The 20,216-nt window shown below is 49.5% G+C and overlaps 1 protein-coding gene across 1 annotated transcript; it reads right to left on the minus strand.

Moving 5' to 3' along the window:
- Positions 1-1,479: 1,479 nt before the first annotated feature.
- SNX33 (sorting nexin 33) lies at positions 1,480-19,268 on the minus strand. Its single transcript, XM_039492726.1, has 2 exons — positions 16,897-19,268; positions 1,480-4,363 (listed from the first exon to the last, which is right to left on the minus strand). Exons 1-2 carry the CDS (start codon positions 18,335-18,337, stop codon positions 4,110-4,112), a joined length of 1,695 nt encoding a protein of 564 aa, XP_039348660.1. The 5' UTR covers positions 18,338-19,268; the 3' UTR covers positions 1,480-4,109.
- Between the last annotated feature and the right edge of the window lie 948 nt (positions 19,269-20,216).

Here is a 20,216-nt window from a genome sequence, read left to right on the forward strand (position 1 = left end):
GAGATCCCTCACAGGGGGTCACCATCCCACCCTGGGGTCTCTGGGCTGGGCGACGAGGAGAGCGGTGCCTGGCTTCCTGCTTAGGGTTGAGGGGCGGAGATGGGAGACCGTCGTGCCAGTGGCCCGGGCCCCCCAAACCACCTGCAACGTCTCCATTAACAGAGTAAAATGGGAGGGGCGGGGCCCCAGCAGACATGACGTGCCAGGGTCCCACGTTTCTCTGGATGGGCCAGTTCACACTCCTCTTCCATTGTTGCACTGTCTGTGCTGTATCAGGGAGTAGCAGGCCCGCTGCTGTGGCCTCTGCTCTGAATCAAAGGGAGGGAGAGAGCAGCCCATTGTCCATTGTGCGCCCGCAAGGATGAAGAATGTGATTCAATAGGAGGCTGGAATACGTGGTCTCAGGACATCTGGTTTCAACATGTGGCAAAGACAAAGCTTTCAGCCGGCCCCTGCGGAGTAACTACCTCACACAACTCTGCAGCCAACTGGGAGGGTAAACAAGTTGTTAACCCTCCTACCGCATTAACAGCACAAGGCCAGTACACAAAGCAAAGGGCAGCCTGCTGGATCCAGGGGTGAAAAACGGAGCTGCTATGGAATTATGTCACAGCTGCTCCAGGCCCAGCCTCTCCCTCAGGAAATGCTGTCAGAGCAGGGGCAGGAAGGGGCTCAGAGCTACAGTAGTGCAATCCAGTCCCTGGAACGGTGCGGGAGTGCCAGCTCTAGGGAGGGACCCAGTAACTCCATCCCAGCCTCTCCCAGTAGGAGTGCTAGGCCCTATACTCCAGTACTAGGCTGCTGTTGCAGGAGTCAGGAAGGGTGTCAACCCGCAGTGGAGAATGTAAGTGCCAGGGATCGCTGGATGTGAGGACACAGCAGGAATGAGGGCATGTTCGCTGCACAGTATAGAGCACTCACCAAGACGTTCATTTTTATTGAAAATTACGGATCAATCCTAACTGTCAAGAGGATGCAAAAACATGAACCAGCAGAACTCAGTCCAAATGGGGACCAGATGCAGCCCCTCTGGATTCCCAGGGATGTTATTGTTTTAACAATACTCTGCTGGACCACATGACTCGAGTGCTATTTTTAACCCGGGGATAACTCCAAGCAGGCTCAACTTTCTTTCGTTGCTGTAATTTATTCTTGACATTTCCCTTTAAAAACAAGGGCCTTGTGCCAGGCCTGTCTGCCTCTCAGTGCAGCATCATGGTAACTGCTCTCTCCTGTCTCCTCCTAAGCCACACGCTGTTCTGGAGTGGCGCATGGTGCATGGATTCTCCCTGGAAGTAATAGGTACCTAGAGCTATACTCATAGCCCCTGCTTCCTGGAATTCTGCTGCTCAAACAAGAAAATTAAAAACTACCCATTCCCTCCCCCATGGGACATTTCTTTGCTGGCCTGAAGTTCCCCTTTCCTTCTGTTTGGCCCCAAGCTCCGCCCCGCCAGCAAAGGGTTAGCTCCACACCGATGCTCCGCCCCTCCAGCAAAAGGATAACTCCGCTCCCAACCAGGGTATTTCAAAGACAAAGGAAACTCAGAGGGAAAAAATTGTAAGAAGTAGGGGAGAGGAAAAACCTGTGACAGCTGCTAGTGGAAGCTCCTCAGCTGCAAATGTCGCCACTGTTCAGAGCCAAACTGCACCACCTCTTTGGCCATGGATAGATGCGGCTTTCCAGGAAGGTGACAGAGAACAGGCCAACTCTGCTCTGCATCTCTTTGTGGGGTCCATATTACCACAATGAATGTGGGGAGGGAGGGTGGAGGCTGGCATCACTGTAGCAGCTTCTCCACAGAGAGTGGTTTCGACACTCTTGGTGCCTTATAAAGTGGACCCCGCTGACTGGGAGATGAGGTGCTTGTACCCCTGTGTTCTGCTACATGGGAAAATGGCTTCACAGCAAAATGTATATGGTCTCAAGGCCTGATTGCCCAAAGAGCTAGGCAGCTGGAGCTCCAGTTGAAATCAGTGAGAGCTGCAGACACTCAGCACCTCTGCAAATGAAGCCTTTAGTGAGGCCTGTACAGACTAAGCTCTCCGGCATCAACTGAACCCAGGGGGACCTAGAAACGCTCTCAGTGCTCCAGGCCAAGCACTGGTGAACCCAGCCCATGAGCTACTCATATCCCTCGCTCAGGGAAGATATCAGTGCAGGCAAACATGACGGTTGTTTGCATTTATTGTTGATGCAAAGGGAGCATGTGGAAAATGAGACGAGATGCAGGCCTAGGGCTCCAGGCAAGTCCCCAGCATGGCCCTTGGCACCAAAACATTTGAGCACCTCGGCTTCCAGCACTCATCTGACAGGGTTAGTGTTGCTGCTCTTAAGTGGGAATGAGGCCTGTTGCAAGTGTGAGGCCAGCAGGACTCGTCTTCTGGCAGGAGTGTCGCAGCCCAGTGCTGGGGGGAAGTGGCCATCACATGCTGGCATCCCTGGAAAGGAGCTGCAAAGTTCCCCTGGGGAAAGGAAAGCTAAGGCATCTTGAGTTACCAGGGACTGATGTGTTTCATACAACCAAGAGGGACTTGTGGAGCCATCTTGATGTCCTAAGGGTATGTCCCAGACCATAGTGCTGGGGAAGAGGTAAGAAACAGGCAGGGAGGATGGTGTCATGGCCAATCTGACTTCGGGAAGCTTCACCCTTGCATGAATGGCTGGGAAGGCAACTCCAGCTGGGGATGAAGGGCTCAGAGGAGGTGCGGGAGCAGAAGATAATGGGGACACAGGTCTAAATTCAGCTCTCGGTTACATCAGTTTAAATCCAGTGACTACAATTAAATTACTCCAAATTTATGCTGGTGCAAGCAAGGGCAGAATTTGGCCCAGATTCTCTTACCAAGGCCGATAAAGAATTCTTTGCTTTTGGTGCTTTAAACCTGACTCAAATAACATAAAATGCAGCAACATAGAGATAGTGGGCCTGATTCTGCCCTGTAAACCAGGGGTGATTCCATTGAAGGCATATCAGAGTAAAGCCTGTGTGAGATGAGTCTCAGTCCCAGTGGATTCTGGGGTGGGAAGCTGTGGCGAGAGGATTGGGGAGGGGACATTATTTTGTACCATATGCGCAGTCCTACCTCAGCATTCACCTGTTCTCTCTTGGGACTGAGCCATGTAGAAACAACACTGAGATGGCTCCATAACCTTCCTCGTTCTGGAGGCAGAATGATCTTTCCTGGGACATTTGCTATGTTCCTTTCTTATTCTGAGAACAGGTCAGTCCAGGGTTATTACACTCCTAGGGTTGAAAATGACTGTAGGGCAACCAAGCTACAGCTCATGTGGAATTTCCAGGAGTCAGTCTGAACATTAGCACTCCAATGCCAACTACCTTGCTGCTAGAGCTGGTCAAAAAGCTGGAAAAACAGTTGTGCAGGAAATTTCACAACTGGTTCCATTTCAGGGGGGTTGAAATGAGCCCATTTTCCACAAAAGTTTTGCCAATGTTTGTTTATTCAACCTTTTATTGAAAGCACTACGGAACGTTTTTGGTAAACAGACACAGTCAATAAAGATTTCAGTCCCGATTTCCATACTGGTTCCTAGTAAAAAATTATTGGTAAAAAATCTCACAAAAACTTTTGTGAAAAATGGAAAATTATGACAATTAAAAAAAAAAGTTCCAGTTTTGAATAAAGGCCTTTTTTTTCCCATCAAAAAGCTTTGTGTGTGTAAACTTTTGACCAACTCTACTTCGGATGTAGTGTATTAACCTTCCTACTCTATGGAAACATGTTTCCAGAAGCTAAAGCTTATTGCAAAGAAAGTGAGCATCATAGAGTCAGTGTCCATTTCGCTTGTGAAAAGTACCTATGTCCTGCCTGTAAACTCTGGGAGATGGAAGGGGAGTGGGGGGTCCATCTATCAGAAAAAGAAGTGGAATGGTCAGCCGGAAGACACGAGTGTAACAATTTCCTGCATATCTCTGCAAATTAGTTCCAGGAAAATGGGGAAAAGCCAAATGGAATTTGGTCACTAGTGTCATGAGTTTCCATTTGTTTTCAGTCCACTTAAAACAGGAAGGTCTGCAGGGCTCCAAAGAGCAAACCACGTGAGTCCAGATGGACAGTGGGAAGCAGATGCATCAGGTGTGGAAGGCATTAGAGGTTGTCATACATGCGTAAAGTCTTTTCCAGCTGCTGGCTGACTCTCTGGTAGAAGATGATCTGTTGTTTCAGGTAGGACTGCATCATTTTCTTAAAGTCTGCTATGCGCCGCTCATGGAAGTGGTTCATCTCTGCCTGGAGGGAAAAGCCAACCACTCGGCAGCGTTTCCGAATCCCATCTGCCTCCTCCTGATCCATCTTCCCCTCGTCACTCATCCGCTGGCTCTCCTTCACCTTGGCAAAGGCTCCTGAGAGGGGGAAAGAAATGAGACACCAAGGGTTAGTAAGATGTAAATAGCGTGTCCCAGCGCTCCCTCTCTCCAAGCTATACCGTGTCCTCCTCTTCCACCCCAGCATCCCAAGAGAGAGATGAACGCTCATTGTGAGCACCAAGAGAGCTACAGATGCACCCATGGCCTGGTTCTGTTCCCTCTTAGCTGCAGAACCAGGTCTTTCCCTTCAGGTTCACATACCTACTAATGCCTACACATTCCTATGGTCCTGGAAAAATCCAGCACTCCCTCTGCCAAGCCACATGAATGATGCCCTCCCTCTTCATCCGTAGTCCTTTCCAGTCTCCCAAACATCTGACAACACGGGACTGAATGAAAACAGGCAGCTGGAAAAACTGCATCAATCCAAGGCCCCGAGTGTCGCTTCACTATACAGCCAAGGCACTGGGAAGGCACCAGCGCACTCAAATGTTCCACAGACAGCTCTGGACAGCAATGCTGGGAATCACATCCTGGGGGGCAATCTCTGAGTAAGCTTTGCTCCCTGCATAAGAGAAGGAATGGATCCACTGAAGGCCCTATGTACTTTAGAGAAGCACAATACTCTAGCACCGTTTGCTCTGGCTTTTGTGGATCAGACGAAGTTTACATTTTCATCAGGATATGACACAGTTTGGCCCTACCACATGGCTAGATCGATGTGTGTTAGAACATGGCTGGGTCACTACCAGGTTTAACAGCCCACTGTTTTCAGAACATACATGGGGCTTTAGTGTATCCGGCACCATCCAGTACATAGTGCATCAAGTTGATTATCAAAAGACCTGTGCTCTGTCTCCAGTTTTCCCACTGTCTTGCTATGTAACCTTCAGCAAGTCACCTAACCTCTATATACTGTGCCTACGTGTGAAGAGGGGATAATCATTCTTACTCACCTTTGTAAAAAGTGCTTGGAGAACTACTGATGAAATGAGCTACATAAGGGCCTATTATTCAATTATTATAGTCTAGGAATAAATCTACATTGTAGCGACCCAGAATATCAAATCTGCTAGAAGAGGCAATACATTAACAGAAGGAAGGAGCATGAGGTTTTATACAGTGTCTTAGAGATCTCCCCCGACAAAGCAAAGGGTTCAGTTCTAGTAGTGCAGTGACCACAAAGGTGAGATCTGCACATAGCAATAGCTTATGCACCTTTGGATCTGTGGCAGGAGGGATGGGAAAGGATACTCCTGCTGCTTCTTCCTCTTATTGCAAAATGACATGGGGCACTAATCTTCCTCCTGGACAGCTACCACAGAAGGATAGAACAGACCCCAGTTCATAGAGTCATGGATTTTAAGGCCAGAGGGAACCATTATGATCATCTCATCTGATCTCCTGCATAGCACAGGCCAGAGACTCTCACCCAGTAATTCCAGCATCAAGCCAAATTCTCCTCTGAAGGACAATCTCTATAGCAGTGCAGCATCCACCGCATATGCAGTGTGATCAGTGAGTACAGCAGGCCCAAAGTCTGCAACAGCCTTTCATCTCCCAAGTGCCAGGTTCAAACATAGATTAGGTCGCCTACTCTAAATACAGTGGATTCACCATTGTCCATAGCGGAAGTTTGTCCATATCACAACAGGCTTTTCTGCTAGACCCCATCATTCGGGTGGGTCTCTCAGGACTGTTTAAACCTATTCCCAAGCATATTAAACTCTGCTGATATAAGTCACTCATAAACCAAAATAAGATCATGCACACAGGAAGGAGTTTGCATCAGTTTAATGTAACTGGTTTAAAAACCTATTTAAGTTAAACTAGTGCAACTTTCTTATGTGGACAACCGCTTGTACCAATTTTACACCAGATTAACTCCATTGATTTCAGTGGAGCTACCGCTGATTTACACCAGTGAAAGTCAAAGGACATTCAAGTCCTGTGTTGTGTATTCTGCTGTGTTGTACCTGCTGTGTCTTTATTATTATGTATTCCCATAAACATGCACATGTGACTAAGATCCTCAAGGCAGGAACCAGTCTTATGTTTTGACACACTTCACCTGTGTACACCAATGGCACTATATAAATAACAATTACCATAACAACACACGGCAGGAGAGGCCAGAAGAAGATCAGCACAGGCTGCTTAGTCAACACCGAGGTGCATTAGCAGAGCTATGGCAAGAACTGCATGTCAGAATGAAGATGCACTGGCGGAGTTCTGTGGGGTCCCGGAGCAGGAGGACTGAAAGGTCAGGATTCAGATGTATTGGCAGAGCTGTGTGAAGGCAGCTTGCACAGCACCTGTGTGTCCTATGCTTGGCTCTAGCAATTGCTATCATGAACTACCACAGGTACTCTATTTGCCTACACAAAAAAAATTAAAACCTCTACTGCCCAAAGAGCAAGGATTGCTGGGAATTAAAGACTTAGCAGCTTAGGAGGACCAAGCATGGCTTTTTGAGACCCTGCTTGAAATCTAACTTGTGTAAGATGTCAGGGGAATCACATCAGCTCCTAACAGCATTTGATACAGTTGTGAAAAATGCTGTGTATATCTTTGCACTGCTCCTCCAGTACTGCTGAGGAGCATTGTTCTCAGGGGATAAGCAATGTTTCCCCATATCTTATGTCCTATGTCATGCTTGTTCTTCGTCTCCTGTGCAAACCCATGTGCTCCCTAGTGTCAGAACTTGCCAAAGGACCCAGTCGTGCTCCAGAATTTCACATTTTATTAAAAGGTGGGGGGGAAGTGAGATTTTCAAAGCCACGATAGGGGGAATTGGATGGGTGCCCAATTCCCATTAATTTTAATTGGGTGTCCAAATCCCTTAAGCAGCTTTGAAAACCTCATTTCGAGTCTCTGGCCCTTACAGTTGTGAAGAAAACCTTCCAAACGTGAACAGAGCGTAGTGTAGCCCATGCAGCGTAGTCTGCTGAATCTGCACAGAGCCTGAAGCAGTAGCTCAGAGAAGTGTGAACTGGCTCATTTAAATGTCAACATTGTTAACTATTTCACTGCTGATGACTTTAGCAGAAACAGCCAGTTAGAGTGCTGTTCCTGCATTCAAAAACCCTCCAACTCTTCCTCAACTGCCAAAGCTCCCAGATTCTTCCCCAATGAGTGTTAAAATTCACCTGAGGCTGCCATGGCATTTCCAGCCTGCTACATTAAACCGCCACAGACTCAAGGCCTTTGGCACAGAAGTTATGGCGAGTTTGCCACAGACTACATGGGGCCTGGCTCACATTCCCCCTCAGATGAGCAGTTAAAACACCTCAGTCACCCTCCCCCACCAGCAGAGTCCAGCCATACTGCAGAGAGGCCATCAGCACTTAGATACCAAGTGGAAGGAGGGAGGGATTAGGCTGTGCCTTTACTCGGTGCATTTTTACGCGCAGATAGCTATCTCCGTGTAAAATGGAAATGGAGACAAGGCACTATGATCTTTACCCCAATGGAGCTAGTTGTGGTAGACTCCAGCTGGAGGAGGAGGACTTAGTGTTGATCCCAGATATGGTTCATCAAGGTACAACTCCCTGTGCCTTTGCCTCCACTAGGATTTTACACTCAGAGAGTGATCTTGAGGTAGCGATCTCGAAGTAAAAACACACCTGTTTCTGCAGTGCACACATAGCACTAAACAGTTCAGGCCTGTCCAGGAATCAGAGATTAATTTAATCCAAAAATTCACAGCACCTCCCCACCCTTTCCCCAAAATGGCCTCAACCCAACCCTGGAGGGAAGGCATCTAACTACAGCCAGAGTCAGTTCACTAAGTCACCCCAAACCAGATCCAACACTATCCAGCTCCTCCAGACACCCCCCAGACAGGATCCCTGCCTAGCTGGTACCGGAAAGATGGACTAGATAATCAGATTACTCATTTCCTTTCCAACATCTAGGATTGCATTATCCAGAGCCCCTGCTACTAGGAACATGACTGAGCCAGAGGCTTTGCCCACCAAGTCTCCTGGAATGATGTTGGACTATCTTTGTGTTCAGCTTCAGAAACTAGTGACAATGTGAGCATATGACATGGCCTAATTCCTTAGGCAACTGGAGTGGTACACTCAGTATAAGACTGTGAAGGGGTATACAAACCTCTCACAGGCTGGAAAGGGTTAACGAATTGGCGTGAGCACAATCAGCGCCACCTACTACCCCTGCAGTGGGTGTCAGGCCTATAGGAAGAGGGTGAACGGGGACAGCTTGCTCAGGTATAGCTACCTAGGAAGGAGAGCAGAAAACCAAGTGTTCTCACTTGAGGAGTGTAGCGGGGCCGGGCACTTACCCCACTCCAGCCCTGAAGTGGTTAAAACAGCCCTGGGAAAGGGCTGCTCTGGGGAGCCAATAAGGTAGGCTGATTGGAGAAGCAGCCACAGCTGCTAACGAAGTTTCTCTCTAGTGGTGGAGAGAGAATAAGGTGACCAGATGTCCTGATTTTATAGGGACAGTCTCCATTTTTGGGTCTTTTTCTTATATAGACTCCTATTACACCCCACTCCCTGTCCCAGTTTTTCACACTTGCTGTCTGGTCACCCTAAGAGAGAAGGACTTGGCTGCCTGGGAGCTGAACAGGGTACCTGAGGTGGAGCAGGGCTGGGGGAAGGCCAGAGGAGCTGGGGAGCTTCAGCCTGGGAAACCCCCAGGCTGCAGACCTTGCTGAAGGCCCAGAGCAGGTACTGGGGTTGCAGAGGTACAGCCCAGGGTTAGGCAAAGGCAGCAGGTCCAAATCCCCCTTGCCAGTGATGAGTGGATTACAGACTGCCATCTGCCCCAGTGAGCAGGAGGTTGGTGATGATGACTGGCAGTAGCCACTGAGGCAAGATGGGGATAGAGGGTTGGAGGCTCCCCGGGGAAGGGAGACCCAGAGACTGCGGGGGGTACTGCAGAGGGCAGAACCCTGAGGGAAGGGGCACCGAGGTCCAGGAGGGACATGGGGGCCTGAGGCAAGCGGGACATCAGCCAGCAGAGGGCGCTCTGGAGCTGGAGACCTAATTCCCAGGAAGACCAGCAGGAGGCGCCATGCCAGTGAGTCGTCAACTTGCTACAAGGAGAGAAACCAGGAACTGGGCAGGACTGTGGCTGGTCAGAGCCTCCCTGGAGGGAAGGCAGGCTGGACACTGGACTGTTTAGGTTTATCAGAGACCTGCTGATGCCTCACCTGAGGGGAAGGGCGGTATTTGAGAGCTCAGCCAAGAGGCAGGTGGTCCATTAACCTCAGAGGGACTGAGAACTAGGACAAAGCCTCCTTTATTCTGTGATTATCTGGGGACTGTGACGTTAGACTCTGTTACTCCAGGAGCAAGAGAGTATGGGGCGGGGGTGCCAGTGTTTGAACTTTCATAGTGAAATGGACAGAGAGCTGAGCCACCAGAATGGGCTGAAAACCCCATTGGGGAAACTGAGGTGGAGCGAGTGCAGCACAGGGGACAGTGACCCGATAACAAAGACAATCCCCCAAAACTCCTCAGACTTTGAGATATGTTAGGTTCGCTAAAGATCAATTCCACCTTGTCCCCAACCAAGAGCAAGAATTAGCTGGAAGATCCTAGTCTCCTCAGACACATAGGGAAATCCTTCTCAAGCAGCAATGCACACACAGAATCACCGCCATTTCCCATTGTATCCTTTGTTTCCAGTGAACCTGGAGGAATACTGCAAAGGAGAATGCACGAACTTCCACTGGCCTGCCCAGGGCCGCCCGGGGGGGGGGCAAGAGGGGCAATTTGCCCCAGGCCCCGAGCCCCACAGGGGCCCCCACGAGAATTTTCCGGGGCCCCTGGAGCGGGGTCCCTCACTCGCTCCGTGGGCCCCGGAAAACTCTTGCGGGGCCGGGCGCAGGAGCTTCTTCGCTCCCGGTCTTCGCCGGCGGGGGGTCCTTCCGCTCCGGAAGGACCCCCCGCTGGCGAATTACCGCCGAAGACGGAGCGGGACCCGCCGCCGAAGTTCAGCTCGGTCTTCGGCGGTAATTCAGCGGCGGGGGGCCCTTCCCTTCCGGGACCCGCCGCCGAAGTGCCCCGAAGACCCGCGGCGGGGGCCCCCCTCTGCCGAATTACCGCCGAAGACCGGGCTGCACTTCGGCGGCGGGTCCCACTTCGGAGGTAATTCGGCGGGGGGAGGGGGGGGTCCGCCACGGGTCTTCGGGGCACTTCGGCGGCGGGTCCCGGAACGGAAGGGCCCCCCGCTGCCGAAGACCCCGGGCCCCCGGAATCCTCTGGGCGGCCCTGGGCCTGCCCAATGGCTATATGGTTTGACCTTGTTTGTCTGCCCTTATTATTCAGTATTTGTAAATGCTCTGTGAATGAGATTCCGTTCGCATGAATGTTAATGAACTGGGTGCTCGTCCTGTAAATACGGTTATTTGCATGGGAACGGGGTCATTAGTAATTCACTGTACAGGGGTCAGCATCACCATGTTGCACGATGAACACTTGACAAAATTACCTGACTTAGTGATGGACATTGGCAAGGGATGGAAGGCGGCTCCCAGCTGAGGCAGGGGGTTGGGGTGTGGGTTCTGGGGTGGGGCCAGAAATGAGGAATTCAGGGTGTGGGAGGGGGCTCCAAGCTGGAGCAGGGGGTTGGGATGTGGTGGGATGTGAGGGCTCCAGCTGGGGGTGTGCAGGCTCTAGGGTGGGACTGTGGATGAGGGGTTTGAGGTGTAGGAGAGTGCTCCGGAATGAGACCAAGGGGTTTGGAGGGCGGGAGGGATATCAGGGCTGGGGCAGGGGGGGTGGGGCACAGGTGGGTGTGTGCAGGCTCCATACAGCGCTTACCTCTAGCAGCTCCTGGAAGCAGCAGCAGGTCCCCCCTCTGGCTCCTACGCGGAGGCACAGCCAGGCAGCTCTGCATGCTGCCCCGTCTGCAGGTGCTGCCCTCACAGCTCCCATTGGCCGCGGTTCCTGGCCAATGGGCTGGGAGCCTCAGGGTACGTCTTCACTACCCGCCGGATCGGCGGGTAGCAATCGATTTCTCGGAGTTTGATATATCGCGTCTCATCTAGACGTGATATATCGAACCCTGAACGCGCTCCCATTGACTCCGGAACTCCACCGGAGCGAGTGGAGGTAGCGGAGTCGACGGGGGAGCCACGGACGTCGATCCCGTGCCGTGAGGACGGGTAAGTAATTTGAGCTAAGGTACTTTGACTTCAGCTACGCTATTCACGTAGCTGAAGTTGCATACCTTAGATCGCGCCCCCCCCCCAGTGTAGACCAGGCCTCAGAGTCAGTGCTCGGGGAGAGGGGATGGAGGCAGCATGCCTGCAGAGCCACATGGTGCCTGGCCACGCAATAGCAGGAACAGGGAGCCACTTGCCCGGAGCCGCCCGAGGTGAGCACCCCCACAGACCTCAACATTTTTACCACTGACATGTTGCCGACCCCTGGGGCAGTACTCCTGTTTAAGAAGTTTCAGTCCTTCTGATCAAGGGAGCAGAAATAATCCCATGTGACCAAACACCATGATTAGTCAAAGGGAACAACTTACAAACAAGCCACATGTTTGCACAGCCTGTTCAAAGAATCCCCACTCGCAAATGGATTCGAAAAATCTAAGTCTGTTTAGGAAAAGAATAAAAGGGTAAATTTTCAATGAACTCTGGGCCTTACTCTCCGCTGGCTTATTGTGCAAAGTGGGTATAATGCAGAGCTCAGCAGGAACCAGAATTTATATTTTGTAGGAAATTTCACAACTTCAATTTTCCCCCCCATTCTAAAATGGACAACAAACTAAATATTTCCTGTGAAACAAAATCCCCCTCAAAAAATTATTTTGGAGTCAACAGAAATGTTTCCTTTCGATACAATCAAAATATTTCCTTCCAATTTCAACCATTAATTTTTTTTAATTTTTGGTTTTTGTATGAAAAACAATGAATTTTGTTTCAAAATGAACAACTGAAATGGACCGTTCTGGATATGTCAAAATGAGACATTTCAAGAACCTTCATTTCATTTCTTGCTAAAGAAAATTTTGTCAAAATGACACATTTTCCAAAACATGTTAATTTCAACCAAAATGGCATTTTTTTGTCAAAAAGACATTATGATTTAAAATTTCCAACCAGCTTTAGTGTAAAGCCGTGCCAAATCAAGATGATAGTGTTTCACCTTCACTTTGCAGTGGAGTAACTTACTGCAAATCAGAAGAATCAGATTCATTCTTAGCAATGAACCAGCCTTGATTTTAAAAAGCAGTGATGGCAAAGGATATTGCTCTGTGTCTGAGGTAAGTCAAGATGGGCTTCACAAGGCACTCCATTATTTATATCACAGGAGTACCTTGATGCCCTGTGCTAGGCGCTGTACATGCATATAACAAAAAGTCAGTCCCTGCCCCAAAGAGATGACAGTCAACTAGGTGCTTCACAGCAGATACAAGAGTCCTCTTTCAATTTCGCTTTAGTTTCTGAGAGTTGAACTAATAGGCAGAGTTTTTCCCGCTCTGATTTCTGACTTTTAGGCCTTGCCTAGCTTAGGGTACGTCTATACTACCCTCCAGATTGGCAGGTAGTAATCGATCTATCGGGGATCGATTTATCACGTCTCGTCTAGACGCGATAAATCGATCCGCGAATCGATGCCTGTATCCACCTCGGCAGGAGGAGTAAACAGCGTCGACAGGGGAGCCGCGGCAGTCAACTTGCCGCCATGAGGACGGCCAGGTAAGTCGAACTAAGATACTTCGACTTTAGTTACGTGAATAGCGTAGCTGAAGTTGCGTATCTTAGTTCGATCCTCCCTGTGTAGACCAGCCCTTAGAATGTTAGAATGTAGCTCTGTTTAACTGATCGCCAATTCACTTGAGCTAACTAAAGCCTTGTCCATACACAGAAGTTGTACCAGTTTAACGGAGGCCTTGTCCACATGCAGAAGTTGCAATAGTTTCACTGAAATCAGTTTTCAGACTGATTTAAATTAGTGCAAACCCCTGCATGAACCCTCTAATTTTGGTTTAAGATGGCTTATTTCGGTTTAGCTTAAAGCTGTTCCTAACTGACTTGAGTTAAATCAAAATAACCCTGGTTTAAGCCAAAATAAGAGCATCCACATAGCCTTTTGGACCAGTTTAACTAAATACACCATAAATTCAATTGCTGCAACTTTCTCATCTAGGCAAGCTCTAACATGAGTGTAAATGCAAATGATGGCACTCCACCTACGTTTAATCTTGAACATGATTCACCCTAAGGCTCAGGGAGGGTCAAAGGAAACATGATGCAGACAGAGAAACAGGTCTGAAAGTCAGAATGAGCCGTAAAGTGAGCCACAACCAGGAACACTTTTTGTGAAATAACTAATTTAGCATTTACACTCAAGTTCACTGGAAATTAACTAGCTCACCTGACACCATGAACAAAAGTCACCATCTAGACAAGGCTTTGGGGGGGTAGCTGATGCTTGTGGGAAAGACTGTTTCTATTTTTTTTTTTAATTCAATTCTGCTTGGCTGTTTGCTGCATTCCTCTCCCCCATTCTTGAGCTCGAAGTCCATTTGCATGAAAACAGAATCTCTCCTTCCTAAGAGTTTCTATCAAGGCCAGCTGCGTGCGCCTGACCTGAGGTTAGAGTCCTCTGTTTGTGACAGCACAGTAGGCTGCCAGTGGAAGTTAATGTGATGTCACAGGATTATGTCTCCTGATCAGGATGTAGCAGGAACAGAAGCTCTGTTTAGAAACAAAGTTTCTAATCTAAGCCAAACCCTGCCCTTGGTTATAGACACAAGCCTTGCTCAGGGCAGATTCTGGGCCCTATTTCATACAAAAGTCCTTAGTAATAAAGAATGAGTGGAAAGAAATATAGAAAATCTTGAAGGTTAAATTCCATCTTGGGGTAAGTGCAAGGAAGGCAGCTGAGTGACACCCAAGAGAATTTGGCTCCCAAAGTTTAAAAAGAATTATTTCTAGCTGAAATCTATTATCCAGGTTTTCTGGGTGGTGGCAGCTGCTCTCCCAGGAGTAGATTCTGCCATCCTCTCACACACAGAGTAGCACTTTACTCCATTAGTTGTGCCATTCATTCGTATGGAGCTACTTGCAGTAGCAAGGTTCTTCTGCGGCCACGTCTACACTACAAAATGTTGTCGACCTTACTTACATCGGCATACAGCCACTGCAGTTATTAAATCACTTGTCACTTGTGTGTGGACTTGGCTGCTTGTGTCGGCCGTGCACGTCCACATTATGAGAGCTTGTGTTGATTGTATTGTCAATGTGAGGCATTGTGGGACAGCTCCTGAAAGCCACTAACAGTCACTGACACTGCATCAACCTAATTACGTCGATCGTGCCTCTATGCCGCTCGGGAAGGTGGTGTTAATAAATCGGCACAACTAGGTCGATGCAAGGCAGCTTACATTGACCTAACCCTGTAGCGTAGACCAGGCCTCAGTTTAAGGGTGGCTCTAAGTATTTAGCAGGACAGTTCCTCATGAACACTGAAGCATTTTTTTTTTTTACCTGCAAGCCAGGTGTGATTCACCGTTCTGGTAAGATAAACCAGATCCCACCCATAAACCACAGCCCTTCTGTCCGTGCTATGGCTTCCTGGATACATACAATGGCATTGTAGAAAAGCACTTAACAGCCCAGTCTTCCTGCCTGTACTTTTCACTTGCAAAATATTTGCCCTGGAGTGAAATCAGAGCTGGATCCTCTTGCCAGCTTCCTCCCCTTGGGTAGAAATGCAAGTCAGGGGGGCTGGCAACCCCGAAGTAAGACAGAGAGTCTATGGGTAGATTTTTCTCCAGTGGGAGTTAGGTGCCTGTGCTTTTGGAAATCTAGCCCTCTGTGAAGGACAAGGCTGTTTTCTCCTGAGAAGGCATTTTGTTCCTGCAGCACCTCCAGCCTGGGCCTCCTGGATTGGTTTACAATGCAGTACCTCTTGTTTTGCCACATGTCCCCAAAACACCCAAATGTCTCACTTTCGCCAGGCCACATATGAATAGAGGAGGGAGCCTGGCACAAGCAGTAGGACTTCTGAGATTGAAAGGAACTGCCTTTCGTCAAGTGCACTGCTTCCTATAGTGAGTCTCACAACTCTGCTGCTAGCCAAACACAGACACAAACAGTTTGTTCCGTAATCCAGGCCTCACCAAGACTCTGACGCTAGCTACTCTGACAAGCAGCATGCCAAGACTTCGTGTTGGCCTTGCTGCTCCCACCTTGCCAATGATCGTCTCCTGTTTCCTGGGCACTCTGTCCTCTTCTGGGATAAGACAAGATTCTCCAGCTCTCTGGGCCAACGGGGCAGCCTGGCTCTGCACTGGCAGACATGGAGCAATGAACTTCCAAGAGGTCTTGCTCTCTGGTGCTCTGAGGCTCTCTGAGAGGAGCTAACAGAGGCCTTGGGCTTCCCTAGAAGCAAAAGACTGTGTAGGCTCAGAGCAAACATGATCCTAGCCACCTGCAGAAGATGCCCTGGGCTGCTCCGTGCAACCAGCGTCGTGAATACGAATGCATCACAATCAGCTCTGCCAGTATTGGGGAAACAGGGATTTATCTGTCACTAGATTTCCTTTCCACACATTACTGGAGAGACTGAGGATACTTAATCAAGGTCTCATTATCTCAATGGAGGAGATGAGAAAGGAGGAGGAGGAGCTGGCTGGTCTGGTCATGAGGTGATTCCTAAGCAGGGTTCATTCAAGAAAGTCTCTGTCAGGGCTGGACTCCCCAGCGAGGAACCAATCACAGGGCTGCCAAAATGCACTCCACTTCCCCTTCTAAGTGTGAGTCAGTGGGAGGGATATTAGGCCTGGTACCACAGCCAGAGTCAGGTAAAATGTCAGGTGCTCACATGGAATGCCAAGAAATATAGGGCATTAAGCAGCAGCACATCTGACTTGTGCATAAGGCAGATCCTGGCCCATATCCTGGTCCCAGAGATTCAAACAACCCTTTCCAGAGGCAGCATGGTCTAAGAGACTGAATATGAGGCTGGGAGAAACAACACTTGAGCTCTGCCACTGACTCATTCTGTGCCTTGGGGAAGTCACTTAAGCCCAAATTTCCTAAAGTGGCCTCTAATATTAGCTGTTCCACTTTAGACACCTTAGTGACTTGCAGAGTACAGAGCATCCACGACTCCAGCTGAAGTCCCCAGGGGCAGGGGATACTAAGGTCCTCTGAAAACCAGGCTCTGGAGCTTTCCAAACTTGGCACCCAGAAAAATGAAGCACCTAAAATTCAAGGTCCCTGTTGAAACCTTGGACCCTAATTTCATTGTTCTCAGGTTCCCCAGCTGCAAAATGAGAGTAATTATGTGCACCTGCCTCCCAGGACTAACAGGAGGTTTAATTAGTTAATGGGGGCACAGCACTTTGAAAGACAAAATACCGTGAAACTTCTATAAGAGACTGCCTACTTCCTGTCTTGAGAGACCACCCCAGATTATCCCCAAGGAAATTCAGTCCAATCCTGCTCCACCTTCAGGAGAAGGCCACCTCCATTAAACAGCCAAATGTTGCCTGTCCCTAGGGCGGTCTCCTGAGACAGGCTTATCATGGCAGCAACTGAGGCCCAGAGAAAGCTGCGCGTGGGCATAGCTTACCTTTCTGAAGGTGAATGATGTCTGGGAAGTTGGAAAGGAGCCCTTGGTACAAGGAGAGAGTGTCCAGCATGAGGAAAAGGTCGTTCTTGGGCTGCTCAGCAAACATCTCCCCAACGGTCTCATACGTCTTGCCTGTGTGCGAAATGGCATTGTTGAGCGCGTCCGAACTGTAGGGCGGGTCCATCTGGAAGGAGTAGCTGATGGCTTGGAAAGCGTTGCCCAGCTTCTGGAACTCCTTCCGGAACCCCCCTACGTGCTTGCGCACCAGCTCCGAGGCCACGTTGGTCAGTTGCAAGACGCTGTCATCCATCTTCTTGCTGAAGGCCTTGAACGAATCCACCCGGTCTTCCACGTCCTGCAGATCCTGGTGCTCTGTGGGGATCTGGAAGGTCAGCAGGAAGCTGGCCCCCACCATCTCATCCTTCTCTGCCCGCCGCTTGCCCATCTTCCACTGTTTGTCATCGCGGCAAGTGAGGAAGTGCTGGAAGCCCTCATACTGGGACAGCACAGGGTGGCTGGTCATGTGGTCCATCCACAAGATCAGCCTCCGCTTGCGCTTCTCGATGAAGTCCTCCTCGAAGCGCCCAGTGGCCTGCTTCTCGGGCAGGTGGGGAACCGAGATCACTGTGAACTTGTTCAGTAGGCGGTTGTACAGCCAGTCAAAGTGCTTGTACCGCCGATAGACAGGTGCATTGATGCTGCTAGGGGTCAGCTTGTAGGAGATGTAGCTCTTGATGCCCTTGAATTTTGTTTGCTTGGTGGGCTCCTCCACAGAGCAGATGAAAGGGTGCGGGTTGGCCCTCCACTGGGGACCCTTGGGACCCATCTCGATGGAGTAGGTCTCAGCGATCTTGGACATCATGGGCACATCTCCCAGGATAAAGGCCTCCACCCCAGAGCGGACGAAACAGGAGAAGCGGTTGAGATTCCGCCCCACCACGCTGCCCCTCTTGGAGGAACTGATGCTGTCCTGCCTCTCCAAGGCTGGCTTGGGACGATAGCCAGCATTCTGGTTGGGGTATCCTGCAGGGTACTGCAGGTTAGGGGAGGGGTGCCCATTGGTGCCAGGGCTGCCCCGCGGCTCTTCCACTACTGTGCAGCCATCGTCCCAGTCGTCCCAGTCATCATCATCATCATCCTCAAAGCTGCCCTGGTGGGAGGTGTTGGTGTTGGTGTTGGAGGGGGGCATGTAGAAGGACTCATTCCCAGGGGAGCTGGCAGGACTGTTTGAATAGTCTGTATAACCGGAGCTCGACCGGGACCTGAGGATCTCGACGTAAGAGGCAGGGAAGATGCCAGTTTCTCCTCGGCTGTTCTTGCCCTGCAGCCACCCGTCCAGGGAGTTTTCACTGAAGATCACCAGCTCCTCATTCTCCTGGATGCTGATCTCTTCTTTGTTTTCACTCTGGAAGTTGTAAAGTGCTCTGGCTTTCAACGCCATGACTGCTCCCTGGAGGACTGTATAACTTGACACCCCCCCAGCACCACCACTAAACTAACACCTCAGACGCTTCAACAGCCAGAGACACCGGTTTATAATCTGTAAAACACCGGTTTATAATCTGTAACAGTGATGTGGAAAAATGTTTAGTTGAATTCACCTCGAAGTAACAAAAATATATATGTTTATATTTTTTCTAATTTTTTTTTAACTTCAAGGCCTATACATTCACATTGCAGTCTAAATTCATCGGTTAAAAATGGCATTCCTAGGGCAATCAAATATGTTTTGCACCCTCCATTTAGGTGATATAGGCCTCAGTCAGATGGACACATATCCATAAAGTTGTCAGCTCCATGTAGATTTTATCTAGCTGTCAGTCTGTCCCTGCGCTGTCCACCTTTCCTATTTGAATTTACATTAAAAATATTCCCCAAATAATCTTGATCAAATGCAAGAAATCCCTTCTTTTTTTTTTCTGGAATTCTTTTTTTTTAAGGATTAAGAACAGAATTCTAAATCTTGGCCCATCTTCCAAAAAGCATATCCAGTGCAATTCAGAATCACAGTGCTTGAAAAATACCTTTAAAAAAAAGGCAAAACAAAACAAAAGCACAACCTTAAATGATCCCAACACAAATATTTTGCAATTCCTGATGGGGCTGATTTTTTGAAATCCTCAAACCTCCAAGGGGGTGGAGGAAACGAAAAAGCCAAAAAGCAATCCAAGATTGAATGTGTCACGCCTCTCACACAGCAATAACAACACAGTCGCCTAAAAAAAACCCACCCTCTTCAAGAAGATGTTAAAAGTTCACGCGAAGTTTAAAAACGGAGACCAAAAGAGAAGTAACTGAGCTCTTCCGGGATAGGGAATCTTTAAATCACTTTTACAACCCAAATTGGCAAGTGCCAAGTAAAAAGGGAAGGATTTGCCACTCACCCACCGACACAAAGTTAGACAAGCCCCTGATGAGGGCTGAAAGATTTGAGAGTCAGATCCATTGATTCCGTCTGAAAACTGTTTGGCAAAGGGGTTTCTTTTGTTGGGATTATTTCCTGGCCAGCTCCTCTCTGCGCCCTGAAATTGATACAGTCAGAGCAAATAATGATCCAACCCTTTGGAGAGGAAACAAAAACCAACCATCAAAAATGTGGCAAATTCCCTTCTCTTCAAACGAACTGCACACAAAACCCACCGAAGTTCCTTCCAAACGCTGCAGTGTTTCCAGGATGAAAAGCCAAAGCGTCAGTCAGGCAAGGGAAGCAGTGATCCACTGGATCCCTCCTTCGGAGCACTCCCTGCAGATTTTGGGGTGCAACAATGAAGTTTCCCAATTCCCAGTGATTGCAGGGGAGTGGGGTGGGGATACGATTCCGTTTTCTTGTGTCCGGGGGTGAAGAGGGGAGCGGGGGGGGGGGGAAAGCTGCCCGAAGAATTCAGCAAAACAGAGGCACTTCCGTTTGGAGAGAGAGATAAAGCCAGGAGACACACTTCTCCAGGCTGTGCTGGGCGAAAAGATCTCTGCTCTGGCCCCAGTCCTGGCTGCTGCGGCTTGCAGGGAGACCTGGAGGCCCAAATAGCTACACGTGCCCCTTCAGACCCCCTTCTCCGGGGGCAAGGACCGGTCACCTCCAGCAGAGCTCTCCTCCCTTCACTCCATCTTGCCGAGCCGCCGGCCGGGATCTGCTCCAGCCAGAGCTCTGCGCGTAAAGATGATCCCGGCCTCCGCCGTTCTTGCGCAGGGCGCTTATGCAGGAGAAGCCCCAGTCTCTGGGCTCCTCCTCCCGGCTCTGCGCTCCAAGGTCCCGCTCAGTTTTCCTTGTTGATTCCTTCCTGCGCCTGCTGTTTTGGGGTGCCCCCTGGAAGTTTTGGGGA

This window comes from Mauremys reevesii, linkage group 10 (genome assembly GCF_016161935.1).
Source record: "Mauremys reevesii isolate NIE-2019 linkage group 10, ASM1616193v1, whole genome shotgun sequence".
Lineage (NCBI taxonomy): Eukaryota > Metazoa > Chordata > Testudines > Geoemydidae > Mauremys > Mauremys reevesii.

Bases quoted from the DNA above. Each gene is read 5' to 3' on its own strand.
- SNX33 (XM_039492726.1), bottom strand. From the start codon at position 18,337: ATGGCGTTGAAAGCCAGAGCACTTTACAACTTCCAGAGTGAAAACAAA. The intron at 4,364-16,896 runs GTAAGCTATGCC...TCCCCCTCTCAG, and splicing joins CATCATTCACCTTCAGAAAG to GAGCCTTTGCCAAGGTGAAG.